This window comes from Anastrepha obliqua, chromosome 1, assembly GCF_027943255.1.
Source record: "Anastrepha obliqua isolate idAnaObli1 chromosome 1, idAnaObli1_1.0, whole genome shotgun sequence".
NCBI classification, from domain to species: Eukaryota; Metazoa; Arthropoda; class Insecta; order Diptera; family Tephritidae; genus Anastrepha; species Anastrepha obliqua.
Genome location: NC_072892.1, coordinates 129,078,038 through 129,105,698, shown reverse-complemented (window position 1 = coordinate 129,105,698; position 27,661 = coordinate 129,078,038). Strand labels below are relative to the sequence as shown.

Genomic DNA, 27,661 nt, shown 5'->3' with positions numbered 1-27,661 from the left:
TGTGGAAAAATCTGTCCTGATGCCACCATGTGGTAGAGAATGCATTCGGCCAACTTAAAGCTCAATTTAGAAAAATCGACTGATTCCTCCAAGTAGGCCCCAAAAATATTAACACAAAAATACATGCATGCTGTATTTTGCATAATTTTGTAAAAGGGAAAAATTATGAATTACCTTCCAGATGGATGCATTATGCAGCGGAAATGGTATCGGCACAAAATCAACCGAATCACAATATAAGAGCCCACGAAGACGACTCAACAGCATCTACTATTAGGAGCGCAATAGCTCGTTAACACAAATTCAGCGGAGTACCTTAATTTTAGTACGAAATTTTCGTTCCTTATAAATAGCGGTGTTTTTTTTAATTTAATTCTTAATATCACAAAAGCTTAACACTACTCCGTACAAGAGATCATTAAGAACTTAAAACATTAACTGAACACACACATTGAGAGCAAGTAAAAGTAAAAATTCTAAATTAGATCTTATCAATTAATTTCTCGATCAGAAATATTATTCTCTCTGATGCAGAATTGTTTTGCTCTACAGCAGAAACAATTTGGTTTGTTAGGGCTTTCGTGTCCTCAATGACACTCTCCAACAGTTTCGTTTGTTGCATCATTATGGCTTCTATTGCACCATTTCTTTTCCTCTTCCTAGTTGCCGATACGGATGGCCCTGCAACTGCAGCTAGCGGCGATGTCAGTCCAGGTGATAATGGCGACAGCGGTGAGGATGGCCCTGGAACCTCGTCTATGGGCATAATTGGCGACATCGATCCTTTCGGTGACGATGATGGCTGTGAATAAGGTGAAGGCGATAGCAGCTGACTTGAATTCTAAAATCAAACTTTGTAAATTTACGAAAATATACTGAGTAATATGGCATATAAATTCTTACCATTGAAAATGACTCAATAGTGGGGCCAGTGTGCGTCGCAGTACTACTTACAATGCGGTGCACAGCAGAAAAGTGCCTCCAAGTTGAAGTGCTTCCGCCTAATGGATCTATTTTGCCTTTCTCTTCTCTGCAATAATCAGCAAGTTAGTAATTGGGTAATATACAAGGAGTTAGTTGAAAAATGCACCTATATTTCTGAGTTAAGTTTTTTATTTTTATATGAACTTCCTCCGCGCTGTATTTGCCTGCCATTTTGACTGCAATGTCCTTATATATGTGGGCATTTCTTTTCGCTCTCCGTAAAGCACACGCGTGCTCTTCCCATTTGGTTATGAGCGCCTCTTCGTCCTTTTCCGTCCATATTGAGCGTCTCTTCCTGCTTGCCATCTGTAATTGGAAGGACATATTTTCAAACTTAACAACTACCAAAATTCTACCAAATAATTACTCGCGTTGTGCTCATTTATTGTTCCAGAATATTAATGCCGCAATAGTTGTTTTCAGCGTTCTTGTTCGTGTTATTAAAAGTTTATTTTCCATTCACAATAGATACTAACTGCTATTTTGCAGCAGTGCTGCCATCACAAATTCCTCTAATCCACTTAAATTGAAGGAATTAAGTCTAGTAGTTGATTCGGATTAGTTGCACTAAATTTCGGAGATGATGCCGAAACAAAAAGTTAATCCCAATTAACGCCACTGAACTGGAGAGTACTCCTACTCTTGAAGAGTTAGGCACTGCACTGGTATAAAGATAGCTCTAAAGAAACCCGAAGCTATGGTGCCGATGGGTTGCTTTCCGAGTATATTTCCTTTGTTTAAGCCCAAAGATTACTCTAAAAAGGAACTTAGAGAACGAGTCAATTTTTAGGATCGACAGTCAGGCTGCAATGAAGGCTTTGCCATCCTTTAAGGTCAAGCCGTCAATAGTCCTTGAGTAAATATGGGTCTCTGATCATGCATGGCTGGGGAGACTTCGACCTCGAAACCAATAGGGCTTGAGCCCTTCCATCAAGGAAGAGTTAAGACTAGAAGGCGTAGCAGGGACCAAATTATAGGCATACACCAAGCTAAACCCTTACTAGGAAGGGAGAATCAAAAGAAATTTGAGCATCTCATAAACCTCTCTAAGGACAAACGGAGAATGTTTACCCCCATTCCCACTCGTCACTACAGGCTGCGCAGTAATGTGTGCAGGATCGGAATATGGTCGAACGACTCCTGTCGTTGGAATGAGTAGAGACCACAAAATATCTTAAGGTCGAAATTCATTCTTCCATATTATTTTATTTTGCAGCTTTTGGTTCATACTTCCCAAATTTATATTTGTTATGCCGGCAGCCTAAACATTCCCCATACATGGGCGAGAAATGTTGCTGGAGTGACAATTATAGGTCAGATACAAATCCGGGTCGTTCCGGTAACGTAGAACGGACCATCGTGGGAACCTTTGTATCTATTCGTTTATAAACTTTAAGAGTTCTTTCCAAAAACCTTTTTTTAATTTTTTTGCATTGACCACTTTACCTGAGTAAAATGACGTTGAACAATAAGAACAGCTCAGTCAGAAATAGGAAGGACCTATCGTAACCCTTTGATATCAAACGAAGTTCCAGATAGAGTGGATTCTTGTCGTATGACTTCTTTAACCTTATGCTAGAAAAAATTCTTCGAGAAATCAATCGCTTAACTTGTTGGGAACCAGCGGAATCGAATGGAGAACATTGCTTACCAACAAGTGCTACTTGGCATAAAGTAGCCAATGGAGTGGTAAAGTCTTCTCTCAACGAACAAAACTAAGCCTTGATAAGGCACTCATCATGCCCGTCCTATCGTATAGCTTGGAAGCTTGGACCATGACAGCATCCGATGAAGCAGTCCTAGAAGTATTCGAGTGAAAGATTTCTGAACTTTGACACGTTGGCGATGCGGAATATCGTAGACAATGGAAAAATAAACTGTGTACGCTTCACGGTGACGTAGACATAGTCTAGCAAACGATCCCATTCGATAGGTTTAGTTGTAACTGAAGAAAAGAAAGATCTAGTCTACGTTGAATGGGAGGATTTGGCTTCACTTAATGTGTCCAACGGGCACTGCTTCGCACGTGGAAGGAGTTTAAGCGTTCAACTATATTCACAAATTCGCACGTATCACAACCAGAAAATATACAAACATTTTCGCCGAACAAAACAAAAAATAGGGAAACACGCCCGTTATAAATCAACAATTCAATGATCTTTATTATGAAGCAACTCTTTGAAATTATTAATGAAGTTATTATATTTAAATATTTCAACCCTTATTTATATAAAAAAAAAAAAAAAAAATACTCAACAAAAGAAACCGAAACAATTACCGCCTATGGAAGATATTACATTCTTCTCAGTTCGTGGTCTAGTAATCAACGAGTTTCTTCAGTTTTGGCGGCGCCGATATGACAATACGGTTTCTATTACTATTATTTGCATTACTACCGCTGCCGGTAGTTGTTTCCTGTCTGTAGCTAGCAGCTTCACGTTGATGGCGTTCCTTGTCCCTATCTTTTTCTCTTTCTCTTTCACTATCTCGATTTCTCTCTTTGTCGCGTTCACGATCACGATCACGCTCGCGTTCCCGTTCCCGATCTCTATTTCTTTCTCGCTCGCGACCACTTTCCCGTGAACGTGGATCATTTCGCGAACGTGAACGTCTACCGCGATCCCGATCTCTGTCTCTATCCCTCTCTCGCTCACGTTCATCGTAGCGCTGAGTGCGTTGATGACGTGATGCACGTTCGCGACTAGTGTCACGCTGCCAGCGCGAGCGTGATACACTTCGACGCCGACGCCGTGATGCGCTGCGACGATTACGCGAACGTGAACGTGAGCGTCGCTTAGGCGCAGCTGATCTTTGCGATTGATAGTAGGACTGGCTGCGACTGCGCGAACGATGCGCATGCTCTCTACTACTACTACGTTGCACCGGTCTATGATGATAATGTGCTACGGTTGAATGATGCTGCTCTTGAGAATGTTCATCGCTCCCACGGCTGGTGATTTGCTGATGACTTTGCGACTGTTGCTTTTCCGTTGCCGGAACTGAAGCGCTGTCACTGCTCACCGATTTGCTGCGCCGTTTTGTTAGCTGTTGTGCTGATTTCAATGCTTCCGATGTATCACTATCAGAATCCTTTCCGCTTGATGGCGTACCGTAACGATGCCGCAGTTCGCGCTGCCTGTTGTAATGCCAGAACAAAGAAGATCAATAAATAGGGGAAAAATCTAGTTAAACACGTTTACAAACAACTATTTCATTAACGTATTTTACCTTCGTCTTAGCTTTAGTGCCATTTCGCGCATTTCGTCCTCGCGCTCCTGTTGCAGTTGCCGTTCACGTTGCCATTTCTCGATTTCAGCACGTTTATCCGCTTTGTCTGCGCGTCCAAGTGATGGGAAAAAATAGTTGAATATTTTTTATATGTATGTCGTTTGCTAAACATGATTATATGGAATAGTTCGAAGCGGCTCAGTACTTACATTGCTTGTTCAGCAAATTTTGCATTTTCCGTTTTAGTCGCTCTCGCAAATTCAAGCGACTGCTACCCTGTGGCGTTGATAAGGACGAGACCTGTAAGTAATCACTTCAAATGGTCAACAAAGGCATAACCGGTTTTCAAACATTCACTATGAACTAGTTAATGTCAACGTCCTCTTGTTAACAAAGGACTTAAAAATTACACAAAAGAATTTTTTGCAATAGTTTGCCATGTCAGAACGTATAAATTAATAAAAGCATATGCAGAGAGGCATAAATTGGTTCGTAAACAAAAAAAAACAAAAACAAAAACACGTTCATAAACAGGATTTACAGTTTTTAAACGAAAAACCGGCAACGAAAATGTTATTACATTTTAAATAATTGAATTTATATGCTCTATGCCCCGCTGCTTTTTATTACAAACACTAAGTACGATAGCCCGCCTAAATGTAACCCTTTAAGAATTTATCAAAATGACGTCTTTCGTCTGTCTAATTGGCTTTGTCAAAGCCAATGTCCTTTTTAAATAATTTATGAAATTGAACTCCCTATCCTTTGTTCTTTGAGTTGCTATAATTTTGTACATATTTTTCCGGCGTTTCTCGATTTTGTGTTGCTGAAATTGATATATTTTTTGGTGGTTCTTACTGACTTTGGTTTCGGTAGCATTAGAAAAACTTGGATTGGTTTTCGCCGGAGCAGTAGTGCTATATTTGCCTGTTTGTTTACCAGTAGTTGGCGTCGATGATGATGGCAAAGGGTTGGAACGTTCAGAGCTAAAAAGTATAGATGGAGAAGTGAAATTGAAAGTAAATAATTTCATCAAGCGAAGGACGTATCAACCTCATATACATAATTGATTTGCAAATAGATTATATTTTATAGTTTTTTTCAATCCTTTGCACTTTCATATTTGTATAAACGCTAATCCGTCCCTATTGTCTCTATTTTAAATAGCCACCGAATATCGGCGCATGAATATGATATAAATGTTTGTGTTAAGTAATTAGATGAAGTAAATGTGGCTCAACTTTACCATAGATGCATTCCTTGTGCGCTTAACTTACGTAGTATCCACATCCATGCGTTCCTCGCTGTCATTTCCGTCGCCGCTGATGGTGGTATGCTGTTTCGCGGTGTCTTTATCGTCCGCATTCGTATCTGATGCAGAATCACTATCGGAGTCCGATGAATCATCGCCACGTTTGCGTCCATAGTAACGTTTAAGCGGTGGTGGCGGTGGTTCCACCACTTGAGGTAATAAATTCATTGTGAATACGCTACCAGTTTCGCTTGTGTCTTGTACGCTAGCCGTGGCCGATACTGGTGGTGGAGGAGGCGGTGGAGCTTTAGCAGCAGCAGCAACTGCAGTGCATATCGCATTTATGCGCGTTGATAATGGATAACTGACCATGGGCGTGGCAGCGGAACTCAGCGTCACTGCGACTGTGACTGGGGTCGGAATAGGTACTTTAGTTTTAGCCAAATTCTGTGATGTGGTAATACTACTATCACTTATTGGCATAATACGCGATTTCGTAAGGGATGTAGACCGTGTGCGAGTACGTGGATGTGCACACTCCAATGGTGACTTTCGCTGTTTGGAGTTTCGTTTACGTTTTCGCTCCGAATGTCGGCTACCGCTAGATGCAGATCGATACCTGCTTCGCCTGGAACAGTGTGAAGAACTGCTACTCGATCTATAGCGCCGTTTATGTGGTGCACCGTGTCCACCACGTGACCGTGTTCGTGATCGGGAACGTGAATTTGATGTAGTACTCGAGCGTCTTTTGCGCCTGGAGCGCTCATAGGCTATAGAACGTGACCTTCTATGACGATGTCGCCTGCTACGACTTTGACTACGAACACGGGACCGAGTGCGTGAACGTGATCTTGAACGCGAGTAGACTCGACGTCGTCGTTCACGACTGCGTCTTTTACTCCTTCGCCGACTGCGACTTCTGCTGTGTGACCGTTTTCGCGAACGGCTGCGTGATCGACTGGAGCGATGAGTCTTTCCTACCGCCGTTGAACGTTTTGAACCTTCATTCAACTGCTTCAGTTTCTCCAAATTCTCCTTTACCTTTTGTGCGTATGTCGCTTGAGGATTTGAAGCACCAGTTGCTGCTGATACACCAGCGCATGATTCCCCTAAGGTTTGCGGTGTTCGACCAATGCTAATAGAAATTTTCGAATGTGGTTGTAGTTCGTCTTCTCCTCCAAATGAGGTGATGTATGTAATTTTTCCCGCATTAGGATCAGGCGATGGTGAACGTGAATCACTCTCATCATCTTTGTCTTTTTTGCCGACATCTTCCTTTGCTGCATAACTGGGGGGACTAAAAGGACGGCAAGCGATACGTCGCTCTTTTTGTGCCCTACGCTCACGACGAGACTTGCGGCCGCTTAATAGCATTTTTTCTTGTTCTTCCTCGCGTGCAATGCGTAGTGCTTCAGCTTCATCTGCATCCTTTGTTAGGTAGGAATAAAAGTCATTGCTTACCATGCCATAATTACGACCGCATGCATTTAACTCGTGTGCTTGTGACGTATCCAATTTGGAAATGTCTATTGAAACATCCATATCCATGTCAGAATCAGACTCCGAGTCGGAACCTTTTTCTGATTTACCGGATGTTTTTTCTTGAGAGGAAGGATGAAACGCGTGACTGCCTACTGCCGTTGATGTCTGACCTTCTTCATATATGTATCCGATGGTAGCACCACTCTTTGCTTGTTTCTTTTTACTTGAACTACGTTCACTAGCCTCTAGTTGGGCACTTGCTCCAAATTGCTCCTCTAGGTAAAGTTGATGGAGAAATTTTTCTTCCGTTACGTTTAGGAAATCATTTTGTGCCAAAATGCGATACCGTTCATAATTGCACTGTCGTTCTTCTACAGATGGTTCAGAACTTTCTGCTTCATTTGCTTTTGGTACTGGTGGAATATAGTCCAGATGTGCGCGAACATCAAAGCGATCGATAAGATTGTCTTGTTGACCTTGCCAAGGTACACTGCAAGAAGAAAGCCGGCACTTAAAATTAACTTTCAATCCAAATGTTGGTGAGATATTCAATAAAAAATTGTAATTAATTGTATAAGTTAAAACAAAAAAAAACGGATATTTCCGAAATATGACTTGCATGATGGCGGCTCCGTCGCCGGCAGCAGCGGTGGCTGGATCAAGATGAATTTTACAACGCCGGCCATGAACTTGTATGAACTGTGTTGGGTCCGCTTGCTGGGTAGGGAGTAACACAGTAAAACATAATCGTATTAATTATACAATAATAAAAAAGTTTATACATTTTTTGTCATACACTTTCGTCACTCACAATTTTCTCGTAAAAGTCCTGTCTGCGCTCCGCACGTTTACGGTAATCCACAATCATGCCGCGTATGCGGCGTTCTTGTTTGCGTGCTTCGTGCCACATTTTCGATACTTTTCTATGTTAGGAACTGAATAGAGGGCGAAACTTTTCGACTACACCTTCACGTGTAGAAGAAGTCCTAATTTTTTATTTGTCTCCTGACGCCAGCGCGAATTTAATTGGAATAAACTTTTTCGCACTGATTATAAAATTTTTCTGCAGACGAATAGAAAGTGAAACGGAATGGCTTAACAGGATTTACGTTTCTATGACATTTGCAATTTGCCGCCAACCGGCGCAAAGGGGTTGTCGTGCGAATAAAAAAAAAATGGAATGAAAGCAAAAAAGTTATAGCTTGAAGTGATAAAAAGAATAAAGACGGCGATGCCTTTCGAAAACCGCTACTTTATTTTTAGCGAATTAACTGAGCCTAACTATGTAGGCACGACTTATTTTACACTAGCTTTAACCCGCGGCCCCGCTCGCGTAGTTTTGAGGGACTTAGGATATGTATATAAAAGAAATACAAACAATAATTTCATAGAAAATATTTTTTTATTAATAACCATAATATTACAATACCCGGCATCCGTTGCTATGCCTCGTTGAATAAAATCAAAACAACCAATCAGAAAAATATCAAGCAAAATTAGTTTTATTAATTTTCTATCTCAAACCGTTTTTGAACTTTGCATTTTGGTCATAGTTGAACAGCTTATGCGGATTATGAAGTCTAGAGTGTACTATAAATGGTGGGAAATAGGAAAAACTAAGATTTTTAGATTAAATTTAAGCAAATATTCGATTAATAGTGACGAATGAGAGTGGGACTGGGGGTTGTGGGAAGGGAGTTGCATCATAAAAACATGCCTATAACCTTCATTGGGTGAAAATATGAATGTATAAAGATTTTTACGTCATTTGGTGTTGTCGTTTCGTAGTGATGCGCGGACAACGTACAGTCATTCACCTTTATAGTATAGATATATTCCTGCCTTTCTACTCGATTTTGCTTATTCTTCAGTTTCTTAATGTTTGTTTATTTTCTGTACTAAGTTCTCTACATGGTACTAAGGAAGATTTTTTTGATATTCATAAAGCTCTTATTCTACCCCCATATTTTAAATGTATTAGCGGTTTTATAAGCCAAAACACTGCCATTACAATATTGTGATTGTAAATGTAAATATAACAGTTTTATTCCAATTTGGTTTATCAAAACTCCGCAAAACGCAATTTAAAAAAATATATAACCAAAATAAATGGACTACGGCAGCTCTATTAGGATATTGCTGCTTGTTCTTCCTCCTACTTTGTTTACATTTACGTCGTCCTTTATCCTCACTTTTCGGTCTTTTATTAAGGACTTGTTTGCCACATTGATTTTCGATAGTTTATTTTAACATATTTCATATCAAATCTAAAGATAAAATATTTTCAGGAGATATGTCTAAAACTCGTTTCTATAATTTTACCGACGCAATTTCTAACGATATTGATAGCCGTCGCTCAATTTCCAACAATACCAACAATGATGAGAATAATGAGGATAATGATGACGATTCAGAGTTCCTACAGGATATTCCTTATTCTTCCAGCAGTCTAGACCGAAGTTCTATAGGTTCAATACCGTGGGCAGATGATGCTATAAAGCAAAACCAATTGGATTGGGAGCAAGTAGAACGCATGCTAATTGGTGAAGAGCCCCTGCCAGAAGAACAAGATTTGCGTAACGAAATTTTAGAATGGCAGCAAAAATTTCCAATTCTATTGGAAAGAAAGAATGTTATGGATTTATCGGAAAAAAAGTTTTCAAAAAAAGATTTAGATAATCCTCAAACTGGAGAATCCCGAACGCTCAATTTGGTTGACGATTTGGTCTCACATTTAAGTCTGAACAGCTCGGACGAAGATGATCGATATGATGAACTGGATACACCCACTGCTGTACCGCAACGGTTTGATAATTTTGGTGATCACATTTTAGTCAAAAGAAGTCCTACTAAAAAGTCGTACCTAGACAGACTTTCCGCAAAAATGTCTTTGCTGCGGGTGACAGCATTGCCTCTACACACAAGTCAGCATATTGATGCTATTAAAGCGAGCCCACAACAAATCTCAACAAAACGTGAGAATAGCGGAACTTCTAATTCTTTACATATACAAAAACAACACAAAAATAAGGTGTTCGAGCCGCAACAACGCTTTCGAATGCCACCAATTCTAAATGTACTGGAGAGTAGGCGACGCTTCCGAAATTTAACTTCAAACAAAAGCTTTGTCCAATTGACACATGTAAAGCCATCGTACGCGAAATCAGCCGCCGTAATTCGACAATCAGCAAGTAATTTACCAATTGGATTACAGACGCGCGCCACACCTATTTTCACGAGCCACCACCAGGATGTGTGGCAGAAGCCATTACTTGCAACGCGTGTAAGCAGTAATTTCTTCAATAACCGCAACACCATCATTTTGCCTTCGCTAAATACACAACGCGTAACCGTTCAACAAGGACGAAACAGCACGACGTCCAGCACTGGAGCTGGCAGCAAAACGCATAGTTTTTCGAATTCGAATTTCGCATCTTCACCGAGCAGCAGCGCGGACATTGATTTACAGCCTCAGTATGCCGCTAGCCGATTTGTGTCGCGGTGGCAACAAATCAACGCCCACCATACTTCAACGTCGACAGGGACTGTTTCAACAGGGCGCTCAATCTCGGCAGCTGTTCATCATCATCCGCGCACAGATACAGGATTTGGAGAGTTATATATGCCGTATAATGCGTACAAACAAGATGGCTTCAAATAGCAATCACGTGCGTGGCGATTTGTATGATGCGTCACAATCTTCTAAGCTCTAAAGAGAAGTTAAACAGTGTTTCGAATGCGAGAAAAGTTGAACAGCAACCGAAAGAATTTAAATTGGCATGAGTGTAATAATACCGTTGAACTTTCTACCTCCACCCCTTATTCATACTTGTGCCTTGACATTAATGTATGTTATACCGAAAACATGTGAATTTGTTAATAACTGCCAATATTTCCCACTTTTGAAGCACTGTTAAAAAATATTTATACAATGTAATTGTGCAAAGTAAATGTGAGCCGCAAAGAAACATTGTAATGGAACACGCGGCATTTTTTCCCAAACTCCTCGTATGTTTTCAAATCAAATATAAAGTGCATTTCTGCATTTAAATTTTGCTAATACTATATAACTGTGGTAAAATAAATTCTGACAACAGTTTAGGGAATCTGTTGAAAAACTATAAAATCATGTTTTATTTATTTTATTGTTTGAGAAGTAATATTTCCAAATAAATTTACAACATAATAAATAACATTTTTAGAAATATTTTTTAAATTATTATAAAAATTAATGTGCCTAATTCAAATATTGCACAGTCTTCTCGAAGAGTGCAAATATAAAGTAAACTCGCGGAAAGGTCCATTCTTGCCTTCATCAAATCCTTAAATTAGCATTCACTCAAATACCGGTACTGCCGCGCTCAGTGTGTACAGCAGCGAAACTTAATTACTTTAATTTGCTGCTATTTAAGGTTAGATTACAACTGAATAAATAAAATTACAAAATAAGGATTAGTTTCTTACAAATTAAAGTTATCCAGACGTAGTCTTCCGTCATTCTCTGTCAAGTATAATAAATCTGAGAGGCACTGTTCGCTTATCAATTCTTCAACCCGTTCGCACATCTTTCCAAAGAAACAAAAAAGAACACTGAAAATAGTAAACGATTGTTGACAAATTTTATGTAGCAGCTTACTCCTTTCGCCTTGTATTCGCTTAGTACTTCGGGATGTTTAAATGTTGGTCCAAAATTCACACTTACGGTGGCGCTCTTATGTATAGATACGGTTGGGTAATATGAACCACCATATATATCTGTAAAAGCTACTCCTTGGGATTTTCCATTCTTGAAAAACTCTATTTTACTGCCGGGTATCACTTGTAGGCTCTTTAGAGTTTCCTGCACTTTATCCTTATCCTCATAGTACAGATGTGACTTGAACTTTACTAGTGGCTGTAAATAGGCAATTAAATAAACTCATAAGATAGTATGCACATACCAGTATACATATATAGATTGCATAATAAATATCAACTTACTCTATCCTTAAACGTATTGGGCAAGTAGTTGGTATTTACTATATCGGGAATATCGATTAGGAACCCCAGGACATCACCTTCCGCATAACCGTCACTATAGTGTTTACCATGACTCTCGTGGAATCTTGTTCCTTTGCGTGAACGCCACGAGTAGCCAAACTTATCGTAACCCAGGGGCGCTTGCAAATTGCCATATTCCTGACCCCAACCCAAACGAGTGGCAGCGCCTTCAGGCATCTCATCAACAACTGCTTCGAAGTACCAGCGCCCACGGTTTACGGCTGAAACGATTTGGATGCATGAGCAAACAAAAAAGGTAGGAATGAGTAGAAGAGTTGAAGAATACAAGGCTAGGAATTTATGTAGGCATAAGTTGATGTGCGATTTTAACGAAAACCCTTTTAATACCGAAAGCGCTGCTTCTTCGCAAAGGCGAAAATTATTCCAAAATATATATATTTAGAGACAATTTTAATATTTCAGTTAACTTATTTCAAGTTCAAATTAGTTCAATGTTTTTGTTTTATAAAATTGAGCCAACGATATTCAAAAATTGTAAATTAATAAATTAAATAAAAAACCATGACAGTCGTTATATGTCACCGGAACGACCCGGATTTATATCCGACCAAGGACTGCAGCATTCCCCGTACGTATGTATATGGGGAACAACAACAACATACAAGCAATTGAAAATAATGACTGGATGAAAATCGCATACAAATATGTGCAAACGCACCTGTATATGTTAATAAAAATGCAATATCTTTATAAATATTATTATTTAATTACTTACAATGTGTGGCGCGTACCATGCAGTATCCCTTCTCACCAGTCACAGCCATACGATCTTCGAAAACTTTCATTTGTGGTGCTCGATCATGCAATGCCAATAAAACAGAATTTGGTACTAGAGTCCTGTACAACCAGCCTGGTATTGGCTTCCCCGCCCAATCAGAGCTTTCGTCGAACTCTTGCCGGAAGGGCGCATGAGGATCAGGCTCAGCTAGTATGTAACGATAGCCATCTTTATTGAAGGGATGTTCCAATGGATAGCCATGTGCTGGTAGTTTAACATTTGCACTAATATCAGAGCTAGGCCGACCCTTTTTGCCGGTGGGACCAGAATCGTTACCGAAAACTTTTCGTTTGTTTTGACGATTATTTTTCGTCAATGAGGACGCTAAGAGTAGAGTTAACATGGCACGAAAAAATAGCAATTAAAATATGTAAGTCATATAAAAAAAATACAATTATAATGCGAGTTGGTTGAATGTCAATGGAATAAGGTCATGTAGAAGCGCAATAGCAGCAATGGAATGTGCGTAGATCTCAAAATTAACTCGAACTGAGCTGCGGAGAACTAAAAGCGTACACATTACGGGTATACATTTCGAACTTATCTAATCAAGGGACTAGTGAGTTCAGAAGCAAGGAAATATAATATTATGCAGCAAGCAACTTAGTCAACTCTCTACCACAGCTACATATGAGTCATTGCTCTACGAATTAACAACATAAAACATATTCAATTTAATAACACGTGTCCTTGGGAAAAAATGCTATTTTTCTTAACTGGAGTAGTTCAACTTCATAATTGGTCAATCAATCAATGCTCTTACGTACTTTCTTCCTCGCGATGCGGCACTGTGTTGTTGTCCATATACTCAGAAAGTTGCAACTACGTGCGCAGAAACGGCAACAGCTTCGACAACGGCGACGACAATAGCGACGAATCGTCCAACCGAATCGATACACAACACAAAAACACTAACTACAGTAACAGCATTTACATACATACGGCACACACAGTAAATCGGTATATATAGCAGAGCAATAGTGATTCCCATAGCAGAATTGCGAACAATGCACGATACAAACATTCAGCTTACCCTGCCGACACCCACTCCTTCGTTTTTGTATGAAAGCCGGCTGGGGGCCTCGCCCCAAAGTTATAAAATGCAATGGGATAGAAAGTGTCATTGCAGTAGTCAATCACAATCACCAAGAATGCGACAAAATAAATTAGAAACAATTTACATTGCTAGGACTTTCAGACGATTAATCAAAAGATGATATAATTAACGGTAGGGGAAAAGGGTTAATTGGACGCGGATGACAACTTAACAACAAACTATGCGATAAGAATAAACACAAAAGCTATGCCAATTTATACAACGAATTAGTTCTATCTATAATAGTGCTAATAAAAACAGTAAAAAAAGAATTTAAATCAACCACGGCATGCAATACTGCGTTCGCACTCTGAGCACAAATTACAAATGAGTAATCCAGAGAGTAATTAAGTGAGCGCAAATCACGCGAATAATGGCAAAAAGCAAATGGCAACTAAACATTTTAAATGCATATCATTTTTTTCTGCTTGTGCATTATGGAAATGCTTTTACGAATTCCTCGCACTGCTCCAATATATACACGCACTTCTACTTACCTGCCCCGTGACCATCTTCGGATGTTCGAAGCAATCCGCCCTTACCCATGGAATCGTAGTTCGGTTTAATTAGTAATAGATCCTGGGTTACCAAACCAAACATAGCGCCGAATTCAGCATTTTCTTCGCACGTGAACAAAGTATTAACCTCCTTGACAAGTGAGCGTTGTACCGTGGAATACCTACAATCGCAACCTTTTCATTAATGGTATATTAGCGTTTGTCGCTTTCATTATACCTACCAAGATTGTGTGACCCTTCGCGGCATGGTGGTCATTGCCTCCCAATACTGCTCAATGAAAGGGATAATTTCTTTGTCTTTACTAAATAGGAACTTGGTTTTGCCTTCCTTCAGAGCATTTTGTTGCATATTAGCTATGGCAGTGATACACATTTGCGGTATTGCTACAAAGAAATGGTAATACTAACAAATATAATTGGCAAAAAACATCTTTAATTCTTACTGGCTTGACTTTTGCGAAAAACCTCAAGCCCACTCTGCGAGCAATTCTTGCAGACGAACACATAATTGGTGATGAAGGGTACTAACTTGCCCAACTGATAGCCGATGCAAGACTCGTGAAACCAGCGACTACAATTCGCGCACAATAGCTCCACAATATTCAGGTTTCGTTCTTTACCACTGTTAAAATAAAGTATAGAAATAGGTAAATTTATTGTATGCAAAACAAGATTGCCCTTATGTTTACCAGTAGCAAATGCCGGTGGAAGTACTGTTGGCGCTCGCAGCTGGTTTCTCCTCACGTGCAGTTTCTGGTGCACGCTCGCTAGGAGCGTATTCAGAGGTAGTTTCGGATTGTGAATTTGTATCCATTTGCATTTCATCCATTTTTCTGTCGAAATAAGTTTATTTGTTTGAAAACAGAACTTTACTTTGAGGAAAGGCAAAAAAGCGTCTGCAAATGTTTATGGAAAACGGTATGCAATTGGAGACGAACAGTAAATGGATAGGTACGTTCAGCGTTGTTGTGTCGAATCACGGTGTTGGAAAACGATACCATAGCGCAGAATTTTGCAATAAAATTAAAACTTTTTTGATTGACATTTGAATTTGAGGAATTGAAATTAAAATTTATAATATTTATTTATAATGCGTGTGTATTATGAGCGCATGCTACTTAAATACTACTAGTAATGATTCTCATTAAACAAAATTTTCGCTTGTAATATCTGATATCCAGCTTTAAGAAATTTATTAATTTTCATACTAAAAGTTCATCTCTGCTACACACTATTCAATTCACAATATACATATAAATTTTTTCACTAGCAGTGGTGATTTACTTTCTTTGTGCAGTGGTCGTAAGTTTCGTGTTGATTAAATTTTTCATTGTATATTTTCCAAATACTGGACTAAAATCTGAAAACTAATAGTTAAATCTATTGAAGAGCGTTGGAAAAATACATCAGTTATATAAATTTTCATATTTCATGTTTCGTATAAAAAACAATTAAGAGTTTGCACTTTGCCAACATGAAAATCAATAAGTTCCAGAGTATTAGACAAGACTCCCGGTGGGGTGTAGGGGAGCACTAGGTCCACGTTACTTTTTCTTTGTGCACTCTCAGCGGCATATACCATATGGGAGGCGTATGTGTCTATATCAGCATTGAATTTTCTGATGTTGAATACTATGAATAAGCGCTATTGATTTTTTCGTTTGGTACAATGGGCGTCGGGCAAATAATGATATATATTTAATTTTGGTATATTATAAGGAACAACAAAATTATTCTTGGTTGAGGATTTTAAGTAAAGATCTTCCGGAAAATTTTATAAAGTTCAACTTGTCGCTTCCTAGTAGGCTATGAGCATATACGTACCTACATACATATATACATATGTATGGGAAGGGAAAGTTATCAGCTGCAACGCGATCTCAATAGCTGGTAACGGGGAAAATAATCATTAATGTTGCATCGAGCAATTATCTACATACAAGAATTAAGTAGTTGGAAATTAATCTTCACTAAAAGCGAATTTCATCTACACATTTTGTTTTGCGTAGCAAATGAATTTGTGAGCAAAATGTAGAAAAATGCGTATTCAGCTTAGCTTGTAGTTAGTTATATATGTAGCTAAATATGTAGTGAAGATATTTTGTTTGCTGTATAGATATATACGAATATGTAGGTAGGTACGTGTGCACCTACTTATACATATGTATGTGCTTATAGCAAGTTAAAAAGTTTTTGATCCTGAACAATTATCACGTAAAGGCGCACATCATTATTTGTATAGCTAAATGTGGATTGCGTTTGTTTATTTAACTGAAGATTCAGGAAATATGTAGTGCATCTAATTACAAACACATCTACTAATCAGTCACTTTGACGATATGTTCAAATAATTTTATTAAATCTTTGAAAATATTTCTTTATTAAACAATTAATTATGGTGAGGCCCAAAGTCCTCCTGGGAACCACGGGAAAATATCTTTATATTTTGAGACACAACAGTTTAGTTCAAAACAAATTTTTTGCCACCAGGTCTACCTAAGTTTTGTGTTGAGTCGAAGTGTTTCGAAGTTTGTGCATAATAAACTACAATGCACACTTTTGAAAAATGCCTTATCGCGGAAAGCGATAAGAAGACTTAGGATTAATAAAAGCTTTCTTTAGTAATACCGTTTGGGGTAAAGCGAATAGTTGAAATACGTAAAAGCAATTATAGGAAACATACAGCTGTTGTCAGCTAATTAGAAACGCTCCCTTTTGAAAAACGCTTGATGAGCATAATATTAAACTGTTTAAATTTACCGTTATTTTTTCTCTTAAAATCATTTGCATTGCTTTTGTTACTCTATTTACTACCCAATGCGCCTAGTTTTGTAGTTGTGAAATTGAAGTACCGTTAATATTATCCAACGCAGTGCATGGGTTACTTAGTTCAAGGTAAATAAACTGAGACGACTAATTAGAAACAGTTGTTCAATGGAAGCATATTCGGCAAGTTGTGTTATTTTAATAGTAATATAATCGACTTTTTGGTGTGTATATATTTTAAATTGGTTGTTTAAAAGCAACTAAAATATTCGTCTTCAAGATGGGAAAAAGCAGCAGCTGTACACCTGCCCTGCGCAGCTCCATTTTTGACCTTCATAAAGCTGGAAAATCGTACAGTGAAATTTCTAAACAAGTCAAATCCCCAAAAAAATGGTTTTTAACGCCTTAAAGCATATCCAACTTTTTACGCAAGATAGCAATCATCTCCAAAAGAGACCCAAAAAAGACTTTCACTGACATCCAACGGGAAATTCAGGATCAATATAATTTCGAAATATCCAAGAGGACAATTGCTCGGCGTCTGGTCGAATCTGGACTGCATGGCAGAGCAGCACGCAAGAAGCCCCTTCTAACCAAGATACAAAGGAGACGGCGAGTAGTCTTTGCGAGATCCCATTGGTCATGGACTCCAAATCAATGAAAATATATCGTTTGGAGCGATGAAGCCAAGATAAATCGCATAGGCCCAGATGGTAGAAGGTATGTTCGACGGCCAATGAACCAAGAATTCAATCCTCGCTACGTTTCACGGGTAGTGAAGCATTGTGGAGGATCAATCATGGTGTGGGGATGTTTCTGGTGGAATGATGTTGGCCCAATCCATAGGATTGACGGAATTTTAAATAAGAAGAAATACGTCGATATACTAAAAAATGTAATGTTGCCGTGGGTTGAGGAAAATTTGCCTGTTATATGGAAATTTCAACAGGATAATGATCCAAAGCACACGGCAAAGTTGACGAAACAGTTTTTCGACGAAAATTCCATCAATGTTTTGAAATGGCCATCATTCAGTCCGGACTTAAACCCAATAGAGCATCTCTGGGGTGACGTTTAAAAAGCCGTGAGTGCCAAAAATATCCCAAATATGGATGTCCTTTTTGCCGAACTAAAAACGGCATGGCAAGCAATACCTGTGGCGCGCTGTCAGAATCTCATTACATCAATGCGCAATCGATGTGAGGCAGTGTTGAAGAAAAAGGGTTATGGAACCAAATACTAACATAATCTTTATGTTGATCTGATAATACATTACTGTTTCTAATTAGTTGCCCTATCCAAATCGTGCATTTCACATGCTTTAAAAAAAATTTATATATATTTAATAAAGAATTGGGATTAAATTGTTTTCTACTAGTTTTTAAGTTTATCATATGTTTAAATAAAATTGGCAAAAAGTTATGAAAATACGTGTTTAAAAGGAAAATGGAAAATTTATTTTGAAATGAGTGTCGTTTCCAATTAGCTGTCAACAGCTGTATATTAAGTTATGAAAGGTGTACTATAGCTTCATTGCACACAAGTTTTAAGTACATTCCATTTTTCCATTAAATTTTTACTTTTGATTACCCAAGCAAATATTACAACTTAAATTATTTTGTAGCCCGTGAAAGTTATCAACATACCTACTGTCCAAAAAAAGCAGCGATACTGAGTTAGAAACTCCAACTCCATTCCTTCAATACAGTTGGTTGCTGTCCTGTTTACAGCTATAAAACAAGATGGGGTCATTATTCCGTAGTGAAGAGATGACCTTGTGCCAACTCTTTCTGCAGAGTGAAGCCGCCTACGCTTGTGTCTCAGAATTAGGCGAGTTGGGTTTAGTGCAATTCAGAGATGTAAGTACCTACCAGCTATGAAGTAATTTTATCATTATTACCATTACCTACCGCATTCATACATTTATTTGATTTATTATTTTACAGCTCAATCCTGATGTGAATGTCTTTCAACGCAAATTTGTCAATGAAGTGCGGCGCTGTGATGAAATGGAGCGTAAATTGCGGTACTTGGAGAAGGAAATCAAAAAAGATGGCATTCCAATGTTGGATACGGGCGAAAGTCCGGAAGCACCACAACCGCGAGAAATGATTGACTTGGAGGTGAGTGTTATTTAGAATTCTATTGGTAGATCATTAAACAATTAGCTAAATTGAGAATTCAATTTGAAGGCCACTTTTGAAAAATTGGAAAACGAGTTGCGCGAAGTAAATCAAAATGCGGAGGCATTGAAACGCAATTTTTTGGAATTGACCGAGTTGAAACATATTTTGCGTAAAACGCAAGTCTTCTTCGATGAGGTGAGTTGGTTGATAATAAAAAATTTGCCTATTTAATGTCAATCTATTTTAAATTGATTATCTACGTAGTGGGCTAGCCTGTACTTAGCAATTAACTAACCCGTTTTTTTTAGTTTATTATATAATCAAACACAAATTGTTGCTCTTAACACTGATTTTAGATATACATATATTAAATGAGATATTTATTTAATTAATCCAAACGATTGATTTCCCGGCAAACACATCTCCCAGCCTTTTCAAAAAATTTACTAATCAGCAAATCGAATGGCAATTGAATTACTAACGTGAATTAAAATACGCTCAACACAATTTAATTGCGTAACTAATTTCTTCCGTTTTCCCCCTATTACTAAATGTAATTTTGGTTATAAGCGCCCCGAGTGAAACAACATGCACGCATACATATAAATGACTTTGATACACAGAAAATTCCTATATATATTTGATTTGATATCTACTATTTATTTTGGCATTCTAATATTCTCAATAAATCTGGCATTTATTGTTAAAAATTGTAGAGGTCAAACGAAATCTATGTAGTAAAAATCACTTCAAGCGTTGTGTGCAGAAATAATTAATTTTATAACTAATAATCGCTACCACACTTATATTCACATTTTAGCCATAAAAAACAATAAAAGTTAATAACAAACAAAAAACTAATAATCGCCACCCATATGCACACATACACATCTACAATAGAAACACCCAATAGCCTGGTTATGTATCTACTTATACTTAACAAACTACCTCTTCAACATGGTTGAAGCCGACACTATATCAACACACCCTTACCACCAACCACCAGCCACGAACCAGCAGCCACACATTTTCACAGCATCTTCAATAAATTTTTTACAAATAATATGTGCATTTTCTTTTTGTTATTGTGCGGTTTTAGTATCCTTTTAAATCCTTAAGATCACTTCCGAAGCATAATTGAATTTTTTCTTTTCATTAATTCTTTAGCCATAATTTAGCTAGTATTTAGTAAATTTTTTATTGCCTTTGGCTTTTGCGTGTATTAAACTTGTTTTAAATTTACATATCCATTTTATTCTTTTCATGTAACAACTGTAAATATCTAAGCTCTGTGCTCTTGAGTTTAATGCGATGAAATTTCCTGGCAAAATTTGTATCTATCATAATTAAGCGCTTAATATTCAAATCTTTCCTTTATTTCATCAAAAACTGGAACTCTTCTACCACTGCTTATACATTTTTTGAGTATGATTTTTTTAATTCAAGGGACTTTCTTTACTTAGACTTTTTTATTGTCGAGTACAGCTCATTTTAGCGATAGAATTGGGGCTCACAACTTCTAATAAACCACATAAAGAATGGACACGAAAAATATTGGTCGAGCTAAAATCTTTATAATATAAAATTTTTATAAGCAATCGAAACAATTTTTATTTTAGTTTTTTCCATATTAAGCGTTCTATGTTAATAAAAAAACTCATATCAATTCTCTTTATTATAAAAAAATGGTGCAATTTAGATTTGATTTCTCATTAGTTTTTAATGTTGTTGTTGTTGTTGTTGTAGCAGCATAAACATTCCTCATACATATACGGGCAATGCTGCTGAAGCGACAGTCCTTGGCTTGGTCGTTCCGGTTACGCAGAATCGACTGTGGTGGGGACGCATTAGGTTTGGTTACGGTCTCTGCCGCTTTCTGCAAATCCATTTCAAACTGATGCTCATTTTTAATCTATTTTGTTTGTTTTTAGCAATTTTCACAATTGCCCAATATTTTTCAATGGGTCGCCATTGTGGACAGTTTCGAGGGTTGTGGTCCTTTTGAACAATATTTACCGCGTGATTTTCATATCAGTCCATGGCGAGGCGGCTAAGAACTAAGCCTTTAAGTTGTTTTATGAATAACAGCAAACGTTTTTGTAAACACTTTCATATAAATTTCTTAATTTTTTGTGCCCGTGGTAATGAAATTTTTTGCTTTTCATACCACACTGCCAGATGGCTTGCCAAACCAAATATTTTTAGCTTAAAGGCAACTGCAACTCCTCCGTACTTCATTGCAGTATAAGACTCAGCATTCGGAATCTGCTTAAAGTCGGCTTTAACGTATGTTTCATCGTTCATAACCACACAGCCATATTTATGCGACAGAAATCCCTTTTTTCCTCCATTTTCAGGCCTTCGTTCAACCGACAATTTTTCATTAAACTTTTTTAACTCTTAAGTTTCCGTACTTCTTGGATAATTTAGAGTTTGTGCTATGGCATTCTGCCACAAATTACCAGTTTCTTGCTTTTTACGCACAATTTTCTCTGCAAACTCACATTTGACAGAACACAACACATTTTGAATAATACGTAGCAGTTACGAAAAGTGAATATGTCAAATTAATGATGACAACAAAAACTATTAATACGTGTACTAATTTTTTATGTACAGTTAATTTTACGCAAGTGATGAGTAAACACAATCGACTAGTTTTTTCGTGTCCATTATTTATATGACTTTAATATAGTGTATCATATTTTATGTAATTTTTCTTCAGAATTTTTGTCCGAAAGAAAGGGCAAACAGCAGTAAAACGCTATTAGAAATATTACTAAAGAAAGAATTACCTTTTTTATTATTTTTATATTACGGTGCGGTCAGTTTCAGCGTGTTTTATTTACATTTGATTATATGTAGTAATGTAAATGTTTGATTTTTTTTATAAAAGTATATTTATTTGCAATATACATATTTGCATTAAGAATTAATTTTGATAGGAAAGAACTTATTCATACGTGCCTTGCAACTTCTTTAGTTTCTTTTTTAAATGCATTATTTGTACAATTTTCGATACTTATAAAACATGTATACGTTTCGCCAAAAATTTTCTATTTTAAATGCTCCAACCACTATTAATTCGTACCTCTATGATTTCTTCTCATACACCCCGTTACAAATATGAAAAAAACGCCACTATTTTTTTTTAATAAAAATATAGTTCATACTACCTCAGCGAAATAAATAATGAAATAAAAAACAGTTTTTTAAGAAATCAAAATACCTAAAAAAAAAAAAATAAATAAATAATTGGCGCATACACTTCTGTTAGGTGTTTGGCCGAGCTCCTCCTCCTATTTGTGGTGTGCGACTTGATGTTGTTCCACAAATGGAGGGACCTACAGTTTCAAGCCGACTCCGAACGGCAGATATTTTTATGAGGAGCTTTTTCATGGCAGAAATACACTCGGAGGTTTGCCATTGCCTGCCGAGGGGCGACCGCTATTAGAAAAATGTTTTTATTAATTTTGCTTTCACCGAGATTCGAACCAACCACCTCACTGTGAATTCCGAATGGTAATCACGCACCAACCCATTCGGCTATGGCGGCCTACTTGATTTTTTTTGGAATTCTAATGTACATAAAAAAGGAAGCAAGGCGGGAAATTCATAAAAAAATGTGTGACCTTTTGGAGATACGTAACTTCAATTTTGTCCCATTCTTCCACAATTGCTTTTTTTTAAATAAATCAACTGTTCTACTCGTAATTGCCGTCCATTTTGGTAAACATTACTAGATAGTAGCCCCAAACATTCTCAATGGGATTTAAAAATCTGGGCTGCATACTGGCCAATCCAAACGGTCAATTTTTCTCTCTTCGAAGAAGTCAAGAGTCAGTTGGGAAACGTCAATTGTAGCATTGTCTTGCTAAAATATCAAATTTTTTCCCCAAAACCTTTCCCAAAATTCGATTAAAACATTATCAAGACGCGCTGTGTACATTTAGGAGTTCATGCGATTTTAAATAAAGCAAATAGGTGATTCCCGATGATGCTCTAACCATAATGGAGCCGCCGCCAAAGTTTCGAACATAACAAGTCCTTTCGCGGCATGTGTCTCTCCAATACTTCATCTTTCCAAGTTGAACTTTTTCTCATCAATAAAACTGACGTTAAGCCAAAATTTATATATGTCAGCGAATTGCATTCGAGCGTATTTATGACATGGTTATAACTTAGGTGTATGCAGCTTTTTTCGTATTTAATGTTATCAGTCATTCAGTACTCAAAATTTTCTGAATTCGCCGTTGCGAGACCTTTAATGATAACTGGGACTTAATGTCACCTGCACTTAACGATTAATTGCTAAATGCGTAATACGACGCTTCATACGTTCGCTCATCAACAATAGCAGGACGGGCACGCTTTCCTTGTTTTAAGTAATCTTTGGGATTTTTAAGAATCTTTACCACAGTAGTTGCACCTATTTCAGCAATTTTTGCAATTCCCCTTGTTTTTTACCTTCCTCACGCAAATGGACAACTATTTTTACCACAAATTCTGAAAGAGAGAGACCGGACGACATTTTTGCTTCAATATTGCCTCAAAACAAATGAAAATGAACGTTTACCTGAAAATACGTACATAAATTTCACGAACTCGGGGTTTATGTAACGAAATTTTAAAATCTGAAGGCTTGTTCCACTATTTATTTCGCACGGCAAAAACACGTATCCTAAAACGACCCCGGGAAAAGAAGTAAACAAAACTAAAAATTGTCATTCCTTGCAAAATTGCATTAAAGTAGTGTAACCAGAGTTTAAAAAGGATTTGTTCCGCGTAACATATGTTTTGGCCTAATAAATTTCAGTTGTATAGTTTTTAACCCTCCGATGTTCGGTGCCTTATGATGCGGTAAGTGCATCATAAGGGTCTGCCCAGACCCATACAAATAATGTAAGAAATACGGTTTTAAAAATAATTTTATTTATTTATTTGATCGGATTAGTATTAATTACGAAGAGCAATTGGGTTTACAACTATATAGTTGCATGGAATATTCATTAAGACATATGGGACGATTACATTTGCTGCAGTTATAACGAGTTTTACGTCGCTTTTTCGAAGAAGAAGCAGTAGCAGTAGCACGATGACCGTGTTGAAGCAACTTGAGCATATGATTGTTGCTGTGCTGCATCTGATGTCGATGGACAAGATTCCGGTACCTAAAAGTAGCGAAATAATTTATTTTAAATTAGTAAATATGAATACATGCATACACATATCTTTATACGCGGAGATATATGTAGGTGTGTATATAATTCATACTCACCTTGATATTGAAAAGATTCATTGCTTGTCTTATATGAGCAAACCTCCATACTAATGGGTTAGTCGCGCGTTTCGTCATATGTGGGATAACTAGCTGCCGTGCCAATTCAATGATAAATGAGCGCCTCTTATCACTCTGCTTTGCCGGATTCAGCTCGTCATAGATGATGAATGAGGCCAAACCGACAATATCAAGCATATTATAAGACATTGACAGTGGCCAACGGTTTGTCGAGCGTTTGCACGAATAGCCAGTCAACATTTGATCCCTTGTATCTACCCCCGCTTTAAATTTATTGTAGTCCAAAATTTGATCTGGCTTAAATCCTTTCAATGGATCGGTGCTTTGACGGTAATGGGCAGTGGATAACATAATTACTGGCTTTTTCAGCTTTGCCATATACGAGCACAGAGCGATATTATTATTGTGATAACAAAATAAAGTGCTTTTAACATCACGCTTCGGGTTAAGCAATTCCTGCGGAATGAAGGTCTTATTTTTTCTTATGGTACCGACGAAAGCCACTACGATCCATAAACATTTCTGCCAAGTGGTATGTTGGAAAAAAATTGTCAGCATAAACAGTCCTACCGCTGTCCATATAATTTTCCATCAATTTCATGACGACCCGTTCACCTTGATTCGTTTCTCGCTGGTCACCTGGTGGTTTTCCGGTATAAATTATACCTTTCAAAAGATAGTTTGAAACAGAGTCACCACACTTTCATGCCATATTTTGCCGGCTTACTCGGAATATATTGGGTGAATCGAGTGCGCCCACGATATGGAAATAACTGTTCATCGACGGTTACATGACAATCCGGAGTGTATGCTTTCTCTAAATTGGCCATCAGCATGAGCCATACATCGTCCAGGGCAGCAGATTTGCTTTGCTTCAACCTCTCAGCACGAGTACCACTGTTATCGAAACGGATGAAAGTAGTTAAGCTCTTGAACCGATTCAATGACATAGTGGCCTTATAAATTGGCATACTGTAACAGTTTATTACTGGGATGCTTTTCATTCCATAGACGAAACGCTTCAACGGCTTTTCTGCTGGTTTCCTGCACAATGATACTTACGATTTCAGGAGACAGCAATAGCTTGAAAAGAGCTTTATGACTCGGTGACGCTCCTCGTAGTGGCCCTTTACGAGTAAAAGTTGTAACTTTGCGACAACGAGGCCTTCCAGGTGGTGGAGGATTTGAATTCCACATCTTACCATCTTTCGACCTGTATATAAGGCCCTGGGTAATAGATGTGCTGCATGATTCCATTGTGGTTGAAGCCTGAAGGGCGATAGCTTCTCTATACAAATCCTCAATAGCATCATGGTTTTCATCCAGAACAGCCTCTAACTCGATTTCCTGTTCTATATCTGATGCTTCACAGAAGTCATCTTCATCTGGAAAATATTCATCTTCTTTTACGTTGCCACTTGTTTCAAATGGATCGGGCTCTTGTCCCACAATTTCTTCAATTTGTGCCTGGAGTCGCTGATGTTCTTCCGGACTCACATTTGCTGCACTTAGCTTACGAAGCAAACGCGTCATCACATCAACTTCATCCATATTTACTTGTTCCATTTTATTTAAAAAAACACTTCGCACTAATTAAAAAACACGTGTTCCCTTTAATTTTCAAATGTAAACTAAAAAATGATCTCTGCCGCTGCCTCCGCTAACAGTTTAGTTGTTTACACCTAACGGTAAACCAATTTACATGAGAAGCTTATATGGGTCTGCACAGACCCATGTGAGCTTAATTAACGAAATTAGTTTAAAATTATTATTTTTACAACAAATATAGCAAAAATCTTAATTTTGCTACTTCATTGTTTTTAGCACACTACATTTTAGGAAGTCATGGACTAAGAAGCCCCAGATATTAAAAATATAAGATCTACATACATTTAAAGATCGAATGGGTCTGGCCAGACCCATATGAACATCGGAGGGTTAAACTATTTGTTTCATTATTTATTTCTCTGAGGTATGACAGAGCTGTGTAACGCAAAGTTTTAAAAAATATGTTTCGAAATTGATTAAAACTTTAAACTTTTTACCCTCCCATGCGGAAGAGAAGGCTCAACACCATCAAAGAGAAAAAAATTGCCAAATATCAACCGTATTTTGTATTCAGGTCCTTTTTATACCAAAATTCTTTGAACTATAAAACAGCATATTCTGAAAAATGTTGAAAATTCTAGTTAAAAAGTTGAAGGTTTTAATGAAATTTTGGAAAATATTTTACAAAATTGTTATTGTGGTAAGAACTGTATATATTTTTATAAAAAACAAAAGTGGTGTGCTTATAACATTGCAACAGCGTATAAAAATAGAAATTTAGATGTATTGGACGTTTTCACTTCGATCTCATGGTCTTTTATACCCTTTACTCAATACATTACCTCAGCCAGATCCAGCTCTATTATTAAACTTAACCCTCCGTTGGGCACTCGGGTCTGGTCGGACTTTTTCGACTTTGGACATGAATTTCACATATTTCTATTGTAGCTAACGACTTGAGCTTCCAGGGAGCTAAAATTTAGTTTAATAATAATAATAAACTTTTAAAAAGGATACTCGAACTCGAGCAGGACGAAAATGGCCAGATCCGGGTGCCCAACCGAAGGTTTAAAAAAGGTGTCCAACGGAGGGTTAACATAGAGTTGGATTGGATTAAGCGTACGTGTCCTTCTTCTGGCTGCAAATGGCCAAGTTTTCTCAACCTTTTCCGCCTTATAGCGCTGCATTTAAAAAGAAAGAGGATTGGAGTCTTTTTTGATTGGTCGCAGAATCAGTGGACCATATCACGATCGTGCGCAGATGACTGCGCAGTTTACAATGACCTGTTAGAATGGCCGTGAGCATTCTCAGTTTATTCTTGGCGAGAGTTATGAGTTTTTTAAACATCTTTTGGTTACACCCCACCAGTAAAGATTTCGCCTGGTGGGGTGTATGTGAGAAGAAGTCGCAGTGGTTAGGGCAAGTATAGTACTAAGTTATTGTGATATTACCGCAGATTTGCTATCGGGTCTCTCCTATTCTTATACAATTTTTGTTTTATGTTTTTTTTTGTCCTAATGAAA

At 37.7% G+C, this 27,661-nt stretch overlaps 5 protein-coding genes across 12 annotated transcripts in view; 2 read left to right on the top strand and 3 right to left on the bottom strand.

Moving 5' to 3' along the window:
* Positions 1-340: 340 nt before the first annotated feature.
* LOC129236078 (uncharacterized) lies at positions 341-1,441 on the bottom strand. Its single transcript, XM_054870278.1, has 4 exons — positions 1,352-1,441; positions 1,091-1,290; positions 904-1,030; positions 341-841 (listed from the first exon to the last, which is right to left on the bottom strand). Exons 1-4 carry the CDS (start codon positions 1,364-1,366, stop codon positions 482-484), a joined length of 702 nt encoding a protein of 233 aa, XP_054726253.1. The 5' UTR covers positions 1,367-1,441; the 3' UTR covers positions 341-481.
* A 1,763-nt stretch (positions 1,442-3,204) lies between these two features.
* Positions 3,205-8,049, bottom strand: LOC129236077 (CLK4-associating serine/arginine rich protein). Its single transcript, XM_054870276.1, has 7 exons — positions 7,758-8,049; positions 7,566-7,663; positions 5,490-7,436; positions 5,075-5,198; positions 4,422-4,512; positions 4,213-4,318; positions 3,205-4,120 (listed from the first exon to the last, which is right to left on the bottom strand). The coding sequence occupies exons 1-7, from the start codon at positions 7,854-7,856 to the stop codon at positions 3,301-3,303; spliced, it is 3,285 nt and encodes a 1,094-aa protein (XP_054726251.1). The 5' UTR covers positions 7,857-8,049; the 3' UTR covers positions 3,205-3,300.
* Positions 8,050-9,139: 1,090 nt separating this feature from the next.
* LOC129236076 (uncharacterized) lies at positions 9,140-11,072 on the top strand. The gene has a single exon (XM_054870275.1). It carries the CDS (start codon positions 9,240-9,242, stop codon positions 10,605-10,607), a length of 1,368 nt encoding a protein of 455 aa, XP_054726250.1. The 5' UTR covers positions 9,140-9,239; the 3' UTR covers positions 10,608-11,072.
* Positions 11,073-15,336, bottom strand: LOC129236074 (set1/Ash2 histone methyltransferase complex subunit ASH2). Of its 4 annotated transcripts, none has more exons than XM_054870272.1 (9): positions 15,089-15,336; positions 14,843-15,021; positions 14,621-14,783; positions 14,379-14,560; positions 12,723-13,109; positions 11,927-12,207; positions 11,583-11,840; positions 11,411-11,511; positions 11,073-11,346 (listed from the first exon to the last, which is right to left on the bottom strand). In XM_054870272.1, exons 1-9 carry the CDS (start codon positions 15,226-15,228, stop codon positions 11,334-11,336), a joined length of 1,704 nt encoding a protein of 567 aa, XP_054726247.1. In that variant the 5' UTR covers positions 15,229-15,336; the 3' UTR covers positions 11,073-11,333. The 4 variants fall into 4 exon arrangements, with proteins under 4 accessions (XP_054726247.1, XP_054726246.1, XP_054726249.1 ...); XM_054870271.1 differs by having other exon boundaries at positions 11,073-11,349; positions 15,089-15,335; XM_054870274.1 differs by having other exon boundaries at positions 11,073-11,349; positions 14,424-14,560; positions 15,089-15,335.
* Positions 15,337-15,657: 321 nt separating this feature from the next.
* LOC129236073 (V-type proton ATPase 116 kDa subunit a 1) overlaps positions 15,658-27,661 on the top strand; it is a 34,958-nt gene continuing 22,954 nt past the window's right edge. For 4 of the 5 annotated variants that reach the window (XM_054870269.1, XM_054870268.1, XM_054870270.1 and 1 more), the window contains exons 1-4: positions 15,851-15,990; positions 18,790-19,024; positions 19,112-19,288; positions 19,358-19,486. In XM_054870269.1, coding sequence (XP_054726244.1) covers positions 18,908-19,024; positions 19,112-19,288; positions 19,358-19,486 — 423 coding nt within the window. In that variant the 5' untranslated portion in view covers positions 15,851-15,990; positions 18,790-18,907. Of the gene's footprint in view, positions 15,702-15,850; positions 15,991-18,789; positions 19,025-19,111; positions 19,289-19,357; positions 19,487-27,661 lie in introns of those variants that run through there. The other variant, XM_054870267.1, reaches the window with a different exon arrangement.